General features: G+C 41.0%; 1 protein-coding gene across 3 annotated transcripts in view; it reads right to left on the bottom strand.

The window, feature by feature from the left end:
• Nucleotides 1-491: 491 nt before the first annotated feature.
• GAN (gigaxonin) overlaps nucleotides 492-15765 on the bottom strand; it is a 63126-nt gene continuing 47852 nt past the window's right edge. For all 3 annotated transcript variants that reach the window (XM_041770049.1, XM_041770051.1, XM_041770050.1), the window contains 2 exons: nucleotides 13177-13286; nucleotides 492-13089 (listed from right to left, as the gene is read on the bottom strand). In XM_041770049.1, the coding sequence (XP_041625983.1) occupies nucleotides 12908-13089; nucleotides 13177-13286 (292 nt within the window). In that variant the 3' untranslated portion in view covers nucleotides 492-12907. The remainder of the gene's footprint in view (nucleotides 13090-13176; nucleotides 13287-15765) is intronic.

Consider the following 15765-nt stretch of genomic DNA (forward strand, 5'->3'; position numbering starts at 1 on the left):
CTGACATTACTGGTGGATTCTCTAAGCCCCTGACCTTTGGTGGACATCTCCCTTTGGCATGTTTTCAGTAGCACTGGCCATTGTAGGCTTGCTGTCTTTGGGCACGGCAGTAAGAGGAAATTAGAGAGACTTCTATTTGCCGTAGGAGGAATTCTTCAACACTTAACTACATTATCAGTATCAAGATCCTCTATTACTCAGAAGTGTAATTTCTTTCTCTCTTCCAAGGAAAGGAAATTTGAAACCGTTTCTGGGGGAAGGACAGAGTAGAGATTTATTCTGGTAGGGCTGGAAGCCACCAAGGCAATGACAGCGAGTGGCCGTCAAGGAGTAGACCTTGGATCAAGAGTCAGGATCCAGGCAGCTGAGACCCAAACCATTTCAGTTGTGGTGCGAAAAGGACAATATTCTGTTTGGAAATCAAGTCAAGCTTTATCGATAATGCAAATTTACTAGGAGCTGCTGTAAAAATTAGAACCGATCAGAATGCCTTCCCCATCAAATTGTTTTATTAGGTTAATTAAACAGCTTAAAGACAATTCATTTTGTTCAGTACCCTTCTAGAAAATATTTCAAGTTTTAAGTGAACTTCCAATACATAAAACAAAATTACTTTACCATAGACAAATTTCAGATCAAAATACAACACTCTGTTTCTGTTTTCTTACAGTTATAAAATCCAGTCAATACAAACTACATAAAAAAGATAAAACACTTTCACTGATCCTCGGTACAAGAGAACAGCACAACTGCCGTATGTTCCCAAAGCACAAGTCCTGTGCTTGTTGAGAGGGATCGACCCAGTTACCCCACAACACACTGAAGCAGGCGAACAAAGTGCGTCCTACTGGATTTGACAAAATGAACAAACTCTTTTTGCATCAGTATCACTTGTAAACCATAAAGCAACTCTGTAAGAAAAGTTACTAATTCAAAATTACTTTCACTTTGCTAAATTTCATACCAGCAAAGGAATAGAAAGTTACTCCACAGAACAAACGAGTACATTTGGACCATAGGATGTTTGAGACATGACATTTCAGCAAAATCAAGTTAGCACAGTTTCTCTTATTTGTCCTACTGAGTTTGAGGAGTACAATTCTACAAGCTGCAGCTTCCCAGTACTTCAAATATTTCCAACTGTCCATATAATGTCTTTCATTTAGCTTCTGTGTATTTCATTGCAAATATGTTTTTTTTTTAATTTTTAATTTTTAGCAATATGTGCTTCCTGAAAGATCAGGATACCTATCACACACAATACAACCTCAGCTGAACACACATCTGAGCAGACTGCTCAACTTGGAATCTTTGCAGGTTATAAAAGTTGCAGGGTTTGAACTAAAACAATTCTCTGTATGTGCCATGTCAGAAAACATAAATATGTTAATTAAGCGTTCATACCAGATGAGTTCTGATATGGTGTCTTCTGAACTTGGTATTTATGAAATTTTCCTTTAAAAGCATCAAAATGGCAAAGCAAGAGTGTGTTAAAAACCAGTTCTTGACCAGTTAGGCCAGCTACTATGCAGGCGACCAGCCAACAGGACTGTCACCAGCAATTCTGTGGGATCGGAGCCCACTGTGAAGATCAGCCCTGAATCTTGGAGAGTCAAACTGAATTTACAGTCCTGTTTTAAGGAATTCCCTTGATAGCTTTCTTCTAGCAGGAGATCTGCATCAGTGATTAAAACCAAATGAATCTACACGTTTATAATGAGTTATGGATGGATCTCAATCACAGATTCAAGCATCCCTGTTCCCAGGAACATACAGCAATAAAACGAAGTCGGCCCGAGGCTGCCTGTCACGCTAAAAGCACAGTAGGCTGCTGTGAGTGCTCGACATTTCTGCCGAAGCCATGACTCCTTTTGTGCGGTTGTCACAATTCAGGAATGGTAGGATTCGAAACAAAACAAGTATCGCTGTGTCCCTGGTGACACGAAGGGGTACAGGAGTGAGGAACCAAACAAAAGCTGTGTTATAAATGAGTCAAAATGAAAAGAATCCCATCAGCAGAAAAAGCCACGGATTATTTAATTAGGCAAGTGTTGCTAAATAGCCTGTGCTTTTCTTGACTAAAAGGCCACTTGGTATATCTCCCACCATAAAATTACCTGCCCCATGGAATTTGGCTGTTTTCATGGAGACCTTGAATTCTGAGGTCCCACGGAGGGAAAAAGATGCTGTGAACCCACAGAAATTGGTTTGTTTTTAAGCTGATGATACCCTTTTGCCCCATGTATCAGATCCTACATAGTTTTTTTTTAAATTTTTTTAAATTTTTTTTTTTTTTTTTTTTTACAAAGCCTAAGAGTTAAATTCAATAAGCACATGCTAGGTTAATAGTAATACATTTATTTTCTGGAGTTTCTTTTGAAGCAAAATCTCTTTTGAAAAAAATATGAAGAAATGGTCTCTCTCTGATTGTAAACGAGCAATTCTAATTTCCGATTCTACTCACCATTTGAGTGGCATGTGTTTTTAAGTCAGAGCTAACTAGAGAAGGAGACCATGGTCTTGTTGCGCTCGAATGAACGCTCACAAGGACTGTGTGGGCCGAAGCCCACGGGCCCGGTCCTGCGGTGGGTGTGCAGGTGGCTGGGGTGCAGGCGAGCCATCTGGGCCCCCTGAACACGCCTCGCCAGGTGATGTGGGACCCGCACAGTGCCTTGTGGCTGGGTGCTGAGGTAGTACGTGTGGCATCTGGAGCCCCTTCTCCTGGCTCGGAGAGGAGCCCCAAGGACCTCCAGGCAGGTGTGGAAGGCGGCCGAGCTGTGCCCCAGGGAGGCTGTTCTAGTCTCCAACGGCTTGGGGAGCCTCAGCTCTGCAGCTGGCCATACCTCAGAGGGAGGCTCTGGCCCTGAGCTCTAACCCGGGAGGAGCAGGGTGGCAAGGACTCTGGGAAGCTCCCCGGGGCCTAGGGGACAGGTCTGGCTCTCTTGCAGCCAGCCAGGGCCAGCTGGCTGTGGAAAGTGCTAGTCACAAAGCTTGGGTCAGGAGCTCCCAGAAGAATGCCTTTTCAATAAATATTTTTAGGCTAATAGTCTGGGGAACAAGAGGAGGATTTTTTTCTTGCCCCCCCCCCCATTCTTTTTGGGATACATACTTTATAAGTAGTTAAAACCCTCGGCTGGGACAGGTATGGGATGAGGAGCAGAGGGCAGGGTGGGAAGGCCAAGCAGAGTGTGTCAATAAGATGACCCTTGAAAACAAGACCAAAATAACTTCTTCCACAATGACTGAAGTCCCTGAACTGGTACAGAGAGACATGCCAACTGAGGAGGAGCCTGTTTCCTGGTCTTTGGGCAGCCACGGTGGGATGTGGGGAGGAAAGCCAACACCGGTTCAAATGGAGATTAGTAAGTGAAGACAACTCAAGAAATGTAGAGAAAAGCACAAGAGATGGGAGAGCACAGATGACTCCCTCCCAAGGACTCAAGTGCATGCCCCAGCTGACGCCTGTTTCCTCTATTTTGGGGCAGATCTTTGCCAAAGCCAGTGGGGCCAGAAGAGACACGCAGAGTGAGGCGCAACCTCCTATCCCTCCAGGACTAAGACTGCCTTAGGCTTTCATAGAAGAGGGTAAGTAAAGCCACCAGTGGAATCTGATCCCTTGGAAACTCTTCTCAAAGGAAGACAAGAATCCATCAAGCTAGAAGGGGCCTGAGGTGGTAGGCCAGCCCATCTGGCCCAGCACACGAGCCCCCTTGAGAGCATCCCAGGCCTTGGCCACCTCTAGGCCCTGCTCAAAAGAATGCAGTTTTTACTTATTAGCTTTCTTAAATCTGCAGAGGTACTGACAGATTTCAAGCAAAAAGGAGATAAAAAGCAATAATTGCTGTACTAGTTGACAGTATGGTTTTAGGCAAATCTCTAGAACTGTGCCTATTTCTGAAAGTTCAGCTGAAGAAGGCCATGGCTATTGGCCAGAGGCCACAGTAAGGAGGCTGTGGATAGGTGGTAGGCAGGAAGGGAAGAGAGAGAGAACAGGTTGAAAGGGAAGGACTCTTCTCCTTAAAAATCAATGTGCAAGTACAAGCCCTCCCACCCCCATGTTTTACTCAACTGTTCATCTGCAAGGAGCTTTGGAGATCGTGACCAGTATCTTACAACAAAGCAAGAACCCTCTCACTGACACGATCATGCCGCAAGAACTCTCCTAGGGGCATGTCCAGAGATAAATGCTCAGAACCAGGGAGGGCACCCATTTTACCATGAGGCCACTCTGTCTCCACATTCACTGTCGGCCTGAGCCATGCACATCTGCTATGTTCTAAAGACATCCCCACAGGCCAGAGCCTCAGGCCTCCAGAGCCCCCACCACCTACCTCGGGCTTGCTCAGGTCTCTCCAATGGCTGCACCCGGAACTGGGTCCTGGGGCCCATCCAAGGGCAGCCCGTGGACAGAGTAGCAGAAGAGATTTCCTTTTCTGGCTACCAGTCCCCCACACAAACACTCTTCTTTTTTTGTTATTTTTAATTAATTTTTATTTTTTAAAGTATGCTCTACCCACAACATGGGGCTTGAACTCACGACCCTGAGATCAAGTCACATGCTCTACCGACTGAGCCAGCCAGGCGCCTGCCTCTATTCTTATTTTTAAACAGCTGGCTTATGTTCAAATCATCAATGATTCCTGCCCCACCCATTTTCTTTCTTTTTCATTTAGGAACTATCTTTTCTGAACCTAGATATAAGACTCTCTATTTAGCCATTTATTAGACTGTCACAGCGCTGCAGACCCTAATACCCAACACTTCATCCTTCTCAGCAATTTTCTCAGCCTTCTTTTTTATATGTTACTAAGAAAAGCGTTACAAACCTCCAGCCATTCTGGGCAGCACTGTCAGGCACGGCTGTTCCATACATTTCTCAGCCTTGTCGGCTCTGTTTCAACTGCCTTTTCTTATTCACAGAGAGATCGAGAATGATTTTATAGAATGCTTTCCATGTTGCTACATCTGCCAGTCCCAGGGTGTGAACTGGAGAGAAGTGACCGTAGGAAAGGGTTAAGGGGCTCACTTTCTGTATCACTTTCTTAAGTAATCCTACTTTATTTGAAGGTGCAAAAGCTCTACATACACACATACACAAAAATGTATTTGTAACACAAATTTTGTTTGCTTAAGTTTCACATAGCATCCAAGTTAAGAGAGAATAGGTATACTGATCTCAAATAGAGATGTAAAATATACCCAGTTTATTTGACCAGTATAGCCCACTACTTGTGACATATTAGGGTAAAAAGAAAGATTCAACTTTGATAAAGAGTTTTAAGTATTATTAGAGGACTTCATTAGGCAAATTCTGATTTGTGGGTTATTTAAAATAACTCTAAATATTATAAGTACATATTATGGGATGTTTCAGTTCCACAGAATCATCCTGAATTCAAATATTAGAGCAGCAGGAGAGCAATGGCATGGGTCCAGAAAGTAAATCATTTTATCAACACAAATATCCATTTACTTATAGATCCTGTGGCAGCAGACATTGGAATGGGGAGGTGCCAAGGCCAGGACATACCACGAGGGCAGTGCTGCCCCCTGACCAGTGACCCGAGGCTGTGGTGAGTGGCCATAGTGGCCATGGTTACAGCTCAAGCATGGTGGTGCTAGGTTCTCACCTTTAAAACGTATCTGATCTTCAGAGTAGCCCAAAGAGGTAAACACCCCCATTAACCTACATCTGTAGGTAAGGAACTGGGCTTCAGGGTTAAAGGGTCCCGAAGGGTCCCCAACAGCCTGCGGTGCTAGTCTTCATCTCACCTGCACCTGGCACCATGGCCTGTGTGTGCCTGAAGCCACTAGGTTTGCTTGGGAAAAAGTACATCAAGTGTTTATACATGTTTTCCTCAAAATAACTGAAAAAGTTGAGGCTCTAAGGCAGAAAGTCTCGGTTCTCTTGGAAACCACTCAGGAAAAGGTCTCACACCTGCTGCCAGACCCACATGGTGCTGACGTACTGTCATGTGGGGAGAAACTCTGCCCTCTGCTCTAGAAAGCACAAGCTGAACAGCGAGATTGTATTAGAGCATAGTGACCGTTTCATTGTTAGGTTTTATCTGGTCCGTAAGTTATTCCAGGTTGGCTAGGTTTTTAGGAACGGGCATAACTCTTCTGGGCACTAGCGATGCTGGGTAATTCCCGTGAGAAACCACCCCAGGAGGGGAAGGTGTGACTGCAGGGCATCGGGGGGCCTTGTGGCCCCCCCGCCCAACTTACTAACTGGGGAAGCTGACAGATGCGGGTGCGGACAGAGCCCACGTATGCCACGTGGACAAGGCACATTTGACTGATGTCCAATACAAATCCAATTACTCATGAGTTTAAGTATAATGCAATTCTGTGCTGTTTGGTCAACCTCAATCAACTCTGTACTTCCTTTCACAACCCCAGCATGTCAGATCAGAACGAAGAGACGACGAATCTACTAATGAGCCTCTGTTTTCATCAAAATTAAAGATTCCTGGGAAACAAATTCATGAAAATACACTTCATAGCTCCTTAAACTGCTCACAGTAGCACCTTGCAGACCATGAAACACGGTAGCCCCAAGCATCTGAGCTCCATATTCTGGGTCAGATTCCACAGACACCTCCTATCTGACCATAGCAGGATGGGGAGTGAGCCCTCTGTCTTACACAGCAGTGCAGTTTAAATATACTACTTTCCTACGTTATGAAAACATAGTCTCTTAAAGACTCTTTAAAGTTCAAGTTGAGTTTCAAGTAATCATTTTGCAGCAGCTCTAGGAGAATGATTGTTCCTCCTGATTAAAAGTGCCTATTTAAAAAAAAAAAAAAAGGTAGTAAAATGGAAAACATGCCTTAGAGAATTGTATTCCTCAAGGCCACCCGCTGCTTGCTTCCAGGCTTTTGTTAAAGGACAGAATGTGTTGAATTCTCCTAAATTGGCAGGGGATCAAGCACAACACTACATAATGAGGTAGCTGAGAACAGAGTTTTTCCTATAAACACAAAGAACAAGGGAATAAGTGCATGTAATTCTCATCCAATTAAACAGGAAACATGATAAAGTGAGCTACATATAGTCATATTTATACCAAGTTCACAGGTTTAACTGGAAAAAATTCAATCCAAGGTTCTAACATATGTCTTATTTCTAATTGATGAGTAGGAACAATAAAAATAAGGCATTTAAAAACCTATGATTTTTGTGGAAACACCAAAAATAAAGGTCTAATAAATATAATCTGCTGACCAGAAAGAAAGTTGAACCTGCATCTACTTGGGATCTGAATTATCTTAAGTGGCCACGTATTTATACAAGTCACACGGAAGGCCTGATCTTTCTCCTCGTTACCTTAATGCAGTGTATACCCAGGCTGTGTGCACTGCCTTCCTCCCTCCGGCTCATCACTTCTCTAACGCAGATCACAGTGACTGAGGAATTTACGGCAGCTAGGTTGGACCACAAGGACGCCAATATTAAAAATTATAATTAGCCCAAATTTCGGCTGAGCAGCAATTTTAAAGTATTAGTTTTTATCTCAAAAAAAGAAAAGAGAAGGCGACAGGTATTTCCCTCTAGGTAATTAGGCAATGTCATTTTATCTATCAGGTATATGACGTGGTGAGGAAGAGGAGAAGCTTAAAGACCCAATCACTTAGAGAACTTCAGTATCAGAACCAAACATGAGCAAGCCTTCCTCAAAGTATGCCCTTAGACGAAAGAAGAGAGTCATAACTGAGCTCCTCAGATATCACATAAACACAATGACTGTCATGAGACAAAGCTGAGATAGGCTTAAGATTAAAAATAGAATCACTTCCAAAAAATAGAAAAGTTTAAAAAGTTTTACCAGTTGGTGTGCAAAAAAGGAAAAGTCTACCTTTCAATACTATTGACTTTACCTCCAAGAGGCAGCAAAACCTCAACCTGATTTCATATTCTCTGGTTATGGGCAAGTGGGTCATCCCTCACCTTTATACCATACATTTCTGTAATTCCTGAACTGACTAAACAGAGTACTTCAGGGGTTGTTAGAAGGTTACCAAAATACTTTCTCCAACATTCTAAGACACAATCTCTTCTCCCTTACTGATCAGATGTGGTAAGAAAAGCAGTATAAAATAAAGCTCCAGATTTTTAAAAGTTAGAACTGCTTCTCCATAAAATACACTTGGTACTTCTGTTCTCATGACCTTAATAAATTCTTAAATTTCCTATGGCTAACGGAAAGAAAACCAAAGATCTTTCAGCTTACATCTGTGTAACTTATAAAAGGACATATTTGGAGGCTTATGTTATGCCACAAATGATTATTTTATGACTAAAAATACTTGTATGCCTAGAAAATTAAGTGGTAGTCTCAAAGGCTGAACGGTGAAATGATAATAGAAAGACCCGGATTCTGCTTCTGATTTCTACTCATGTGAGAGGTGGGAAATGAAGCCGTATCTACTGGGCCTCAGAGACTGCTCTCTGTCCAATGAGGGGGGCAGTGGAGGGCTCTGCACCCATTGCAGGAACATGAGGATCAAAGCAGTTTATTATGGGAAAGGCTTGGAGCCATATATAAAAAACAATAAATAAAACCCAACATTAAATGCGATAAATGGCATTAGATGTGCTGAGTATAGCCCCCCCCCCCCCCCCCAAATCCTACAGAACATTTGGAGACCACCAAATTCTGAGTCCATATGTCAGGCACTTTTTGCATTTTTTTAATTCTGTATTAGTTTCTCACTCTATAATATGAAGCCAGTCTGTGTACAAAGTTTCTCATCTAAAATCCAGCAAAATAAATCGCTCATGAGAGAACTTCTCAATCCTGTGAAGAACACTGCTTTGATTTCAAGGGTACTATGCACTGGTCAACCATTTACTGACTACCTGCTGTGTGCCAAGCACTGGGATTAGCAGATGGCCAAGACAGGGTTGCTGCCCACAAGGAGTTTATGATCTAGAGGGATGGCAGCATGACAGCTCCCCAGAAATCCAAATAGAATTCTTAGTGGGTGCTCTAGAAGCATTTGCTGATTAAATCCAGGGCAGCTTTTTCACACTAATTGGAGTCTCCACTCTCCCTGGTTCCCCTCAAGGCTCACACACGTGAGGGGCAGCCGCAGAAAGAGAGCAGTCTCATCCTACCCCTCCACCAGGTGCTTTTTAAGGGGGTTCCAGTGCCTTTTAAATTCATGCAAAGGGCCACCTCATTCTTTCCCCAGATAATCAAATGTCTTCATCTGACCACAGGAGACTCCTCTGGAATTAAGAAGACCAACAAGAAGGTAACACTGCAGTGTTTTTTTAGTACTCCTTTGAAAACTTTTTTGTTTGGTACACTGAAGTCAGAATGCACCAAATGGAACCCCAATGGACCAAGGCAGCTAAAGAATTTCTCTAAAAACCTAGCTTACTACCATGAATAAGAAGGTGCCATAGCAAAGACAGCCCTATCTTTACCAGGTCAATATAAGGATGTGTTTCCTGTATATTGCCTGAGGATACCCCCCCCCATAAATTATAAAAATGGCACCTTCAAAGCATTATTGAAGTGGTAGTGCAATATAACAAGACACTTCAGTACAAAGAATATCATCACTCATATATTCTCTCTGGATTGTTGCAGTTTGAGCAAAGCCTACTGTTAGCTATCAATTCCTCACAGCAATGAAATAAAGAACTAATGAAATAAACAATGAACTTAAAAATTTCTTAGGCCAAATCTTTATAGTCTACCAACTGTACTAGTTGGTAAACACTGTTTTTAATCCCAGTAAAGAAATGCAAACATCAAGTAAAACTTACTACAAACCACAACACTATGGATATTTACACCTGATGTGAGCTTAACACAGTAGTATAAACTGAAGGGCCACGGGCTCAAGAATTTATCTGAAGCACCAGGAGACAGTAATATATGTAGTTTGGAACTACAATTTAAAAAGTAAACATATATAAACAAACTTACCAAGACACATAACACACACATTCTCTCCCTCTCACAGGATATACACACTATCACACGCTCACAAAAAAAACCACTTCATTTTAAATTAAACACTTACCTCTTCGAAAAATCTATATTTGGATGCATTAAACAAACAAACAAACAAGCCTACTGTAGACTGTAGCCTAGGAGAGATCCTTTAAATATTCATTGACTCTAACCTGAGACAACTTTCCTTCTGTTGGCAGGTTAATGAAAATACATTGCACTTCCCCCAAAATTATTTTATTTAAAATTTTAAGATCTGTCCTCAACTGCCAATTCCAACCTACACCCGGTAAAAGTGCCTATGATAAAGAAGTATTAAAAATTTATCAAGAAAAGAGGTTTCAAGGCGTAAGTGGAATGTTAAAGCGAACCTGCATGAAATGAGTTAAAATTTATTTCACAATACTGAAGTAAATATCATTTACAAAAAAAGTCATGATTAATTTTGGAACATAATAAAATTAAATATATTCCTATACTTCAACATAATGTATATATATTTTTTCATATATATTTCACATATATATGAAAATAACAGTTTGGCACTTAGCAGCTTCTGTTGGTTATAGCATCCCATATTATGTGGCAAATTTATTGTAAAAAACATTACTTAAATTTTTGCAGCTACCGTGTCAATGAACAGAATAAAAAACTAAAAATGAACTGTTTTTATAAAATGAATTGACCAAGTCATGCAGGCACTGTAAATATTGCAATAGCGACCCATTCACTCCTCAACAATGAATTGTCTCCTTGGAGAGGCCTGGCGTAGACTGGAAAGTTTTAAACTTCAGAGATTAAACAGAGAGAGTTGCTGACTGTCATGGCTTTCATAGGACATCAGTCACTGCTTTCATGTACCTCAGCTGCAACTTCTGAAGGCCAAGGTTCTGTTCCACACAGGACAGGTTATCCAAGAAAGTTAACTTTTCCAGCAATTTGCTTCTCCTAGAAAATGAGTATCTAATTGAAAAAAAGAAGTTTCCTTTCTTTGCAGTGGCCATATGGCTTGCTTTGATGAAAAGATACCCCAGGCATTGCTGGGACAGTGTGCAGACTACAGCTGACTGGTACACAATACAAAGAAAAAAGGTCAACTTTACTTTATACATCGAATTCGACTGTGATATATGAATGTGTGGCAAATCTGGCCTACTGCCTCTGATCTAGAAGATAAACACTGCATGCCTTCTTTTACCAGTACTTTCTGCCACACATAACAGTTTTTAGAACCCCCACAGGCAAGGCTTCTTCCAGCAACGTTTATAGCATTGTACTGACTCCTAACAGGTGTAAGAAAAAAAGCTGCAGATGGGGTTTATCCTTCTTTTCTGTTCATGGGTGGGGAAATATAAGCGATGTTTCATATGCATGTTTTTAACAATATACAAGCATTCCATCTAGGAAGTTTCCAGAAGAAACTCCTATTCTCAAATTTATAACCAAATGATACATTTATACATTTATTAATCATTAAGACAAAATACTGCTTCTTCTAGACATTTACCAAGAGGGGGGAAAAAGCTGTAGAAAACAATCAGAAATGAAGAGTTTGGTATTAAATTGATTAGAAATCTGATATTGCATAAAATTCAAATTATGACATCATCAAGCACTTTGAAGTCCCCGACTGCACACTAAGGTGGCATAATTTGAATGGAAAACAAAGTATCTTATAAGGTAAGTGCTACTAATGATAGACTTTTTCCCTCAGTGGGAAGTGGGGTAGTGTGGGGTGACACAGGAAAGCTGTAGAAGAGCAGAGGCGGAGGAAGAGATGAATTTGCTCTACTATGAACAGAATGAAATTAAGTTGAGGTAGTTTATTCTACCAGCCAAACTTTACTTATAATGTAATTTGTCTAAAACTCTTGCTAGTGAACGGCATTGAGAAAATTCTGTTATAAAGACTAGATTCTTAACACAGGTATGCGTTCTAAGACAAGTTTTCAATCTCAAACAGGAGTAAACAAGACTTTGTGTGCTTTCGGACAGATTGAAGGTTTTGATCCCTATATATTTTGTCTGGACAGTTTTTGTAGTCATAGTAGATCTTTATTATTTGTCTGACTTAGGTCTTTCTTCTAGAAAATCTCCTATTCTGCTTAATAACCTCGTGTTTATAAAATGGTTCTAATTATTTGCAAGGAAGAATGGCACTGCATGAGATCCTTCACAACTCCAAGAGAACTACCCCAGAAACTATGGCAAGACCCACCTGAATCAACACAGAAGTTAGCAACTTCCCTTCAGTTCACAAGAGGGCTGCAACCTGACTCATTAATTTATTGAACCTTTAGATGACTAAGATAGAATGTCATAAAAGAGAAATTTTATCTTAGTTTCAATTCATGATAATATAATTTAAAAAAGATTCTTAGGACACAGTACTAGTAGTAAATGGAGACTAACCGGCATACAGTCCAATCTAACATTTTAGGCACAAACCTTAATTTGTCGGGCAGGATTAGGCGTGATATTTCCTTCCAGGTGCAGTAGAAAAGCAATCTTGGTATGTTTGGATATGTTGATTTGCATATATGGATTTTTGTTTGTTTACCAAAGCCAGGTACTAGAACACAGCAGTCACTCAGATAGGAGTTCCCTTCAGGAAAAATGCACCCTAGTATTTTAACTTCACTATTTTACATGATACCGATTCCCACTTCCCTTCTCCTTTTGACATTTACTAGCCTGTTTGTCTGCAGACACATCTAACTGGAGGAACGGATTCCTCCAAGTTAGCTTTTTCAACAGTTACAGGTTCTCCCAAACAAGAGTGGAAGCTCAGGCTTCTAAGCATTATAGTAAAACCACCAGAGTTACCATACAAAGCCCGGCACACAGAGCAAGTTTCGGCTGCCACCTCTGTTCCCCTCGCAGAAAGCCGTGTTAGGTGCGCTTGGTCAGGAGCTCTGCTTCTGCTCTGTTTTCTCCTCAAGGTGAATGAACACGGATACGGAATAAGCCTTGCTGAAGCTGTAGGCGGAAAAGCTTGCAATTTGCAATGCGTAAGGCTGCACACCCCGTGCGGCGAAGGTCAGATGGAAGGAGTGGTTTGGTGTGATGCCAGGTTCCTGTGCTTCTTTTAAACTCACGCACATAGTCGTAATTGGTACCTAGACCATGAGAAGCGGCAAAGGTGATGCAAGGCGCCTTGGAGTCACCAGGAAACAGATCCAGCAAAATCACCACAACGTCCTTACCTGTATCAAGATCTCCAATAACATAAATACTGGCTCCTATGGGTACAGCTCCATAAACGAAAGAGGAACTGGCAGGGATGCATAAGTTCTGGTCGTTAAGATAGATCCACCTGAAAATGAACAGATGGGCAAATCCAAGGAAGTCAAGAGGATGACCACAATATCCAGGGAGACCATCAAACTTGGGGAGCCAACAAACAGCACTAGGAACTGCACCAGTTCAGCTCGACCTGCATCCCCATTGCCGGGTAACTGCTGAGTTCTCTCCCGTCACTATGGATACTAGTTTTGCCTGTTCTAGAATGTCACATATATTAAAACGTAAAGAGCATGCACTTTTCAATCAGCTTCTTTTGCTCAGCACAATACATCTACACTGTTGTGTGCATTAATAATTCGTTTCTTTTTAAGTGTTATTCCATTATATGGATAGACCAGAACTGGTTTATGTGTTGACCTGCTCATGTTCATTTGGGTGATTGTCAGTGTGTGGCTGTTGTGAATAACGCGGTTTTGGACACTGGAGTGCAAATCTTCTTTGTGTGGATGATGTCATGGAATTGACTGGTTTTGTGGCTTAAGGTACATTCTATGCGATAAGAAAATGCCACACTGTTTTCCAAAGCATTGTGCCATTCTGCATTCTAATTTGCAATGTCTGGGAATTCCAACTGCTTGGCATTACCAAGCCTACTCTCAATACTGCTGGTTTTTCTGACTGTAGCCGTGTTAGTGGTGTGGGCTTCCCCAAGAAGGGTGCTGGCTATCTCCATGTGCGCTCACTGGCCGTTTTATCTATCTTCTTTTGTGAAATGTCTGCTCCAAGAGTTGCTCATTTTTAAAATTGGGTTTTCTGTCTTCCTACTGAATTTTAAGATTCTTTTGTGTTGTGGGATACAAGTCCTTTGTTAGATACATATATCATGAATATTTCCCCCAGCTTGTAGATTATCTTTTTGTTTTCTTAATTGAGCCTTCTGAAGAATGGTTTTTAATTTTGACAAATTCCTATTTGTTTATTTATTTAAATAGTTCATGCTTTCTGTGCCCTTCTTGGAAATCCCTGCCTATTCCAAGGTTGCAAAGGTCTTCCTCCTATGCTTTTTTCTGGAGATTTCACAGTTTCAGCTTTCACATTCAGGTCTTATCATACATTTCAAGTTGAATTTTGGGTATGGTATGAGGTAGAAGTTCACTTTTCTTCCATACAGATATCTAGTTGCTCCAGCATCATTTGCTGAAAGGACGTTTCTTTCTCCCACTAAATTGCCTTGGCATTTCTGTTGAAAATCAATTTAATAACCACAAAAAGGATCCAGGGCTCCACAAAGAGGTAGCTGATTCCCCAGATGAGACAGAAAATACAAGATGAGTCTGGAGCATCTTGTGCTGCCAGACAGGAAGGGCTTAAGAAGGGTAGGGTGTGTCCAAAGGACATGGAGCTAATAGGGAGGTTCCCAGTGGCCAAAGCTGGAACAGCTGAGCAACAAAATGAATAATGATAGTATTGGATTTATAACTTATAAAATAAAAAAAAAAAATATCTGTGAGTTCATACAGATACAAATAAGTAACTGAATATGTTAAAAAAAAATAGGGAGGAGGGAACGGTCTTCTTTACTGAGTTCCAGTTAACAAATGTAGACAGAATGAGGGAAACAGATCAACATTAGGAAACCACCACAGTTGTAACTACTGCTGGTGTAACTACTCCACTGATAGGTGCTTAATTAGTGGTGAAAGTTTGAGAAGAAATGGTGTATTTGCACATTCTCATTTATCTCTTCCAATGTATTTATAAATTAAAAGGGAAATATAGCAAATTTACGGTGGAGAAACCCAACAGACACTACCTTAACCAGGTAATCAAGGTTACTGTCACCAGTAATAAGACATGGAGATAGCATGTCCTCCTTGATGGAGTGTATCACCTCTGTGGTGCTCCTGCCAAAGATGCCTATCCTCAGCCCAATCACGAGAAATTATCAGACAAATCCAAATTAAGAGATATCCTATAAAAACACGGACCAACTATCTTCAAGAATATCCTGGTCATGAAAGGCAGGGAAAGACCAAAGAACCATCACAGGTTAAAAAAGACTAAAGAAACACAACTCAGTGTGTTGTCAGTTCCCACATGGCATCCTAGAGCAAAGGGAAAAGAGAGATTAGTGGATAAGCTGGTGAAATTCGAATAAAGATTAGCGTTTACTTAATAATACCGTGCCAACATAAATATCTTGATTGTGATATCTGTACTATTGTTATGTAAGATGTTAACACGAAGAGAAGCTGGGTGAATGGCTTACTGGGGATTTTATTTTTGCAATTTTTCTTTAAGTGTAAAATTATTCCAAAATAGAAGTGATTTTTGTTTAAAAAACCACCACCACAACAACCGTGGATTCCACTATATAATAACATTCACTTAAGGTAATTGGAACAAATAATTTCCTTTCAATAGCTAATGACATAGCTGGGGTAAAGCAGCTCTAAGTCAGACCCTGGGAACATATCTAAACCCTAAGAACTACAAATGTCCAGGCTGACATGCATTATTGGAGCATATGACATACGGACGTTATTCCT

This window comes from Vulpes lagopus, chromosome 10 (genome assembly GCF_018345385.1).
Source record: "Vulpes lagopus strain Blue_001 chromosome 10, ASM1834538v1, whole genome shotgun sequence".
Taxonomy (NCBI): Eukaryota; Metazoa; Chordata; class Mammalia; order Carnivora; family Canidae; genus Vulpes; species Vulpes lagopus.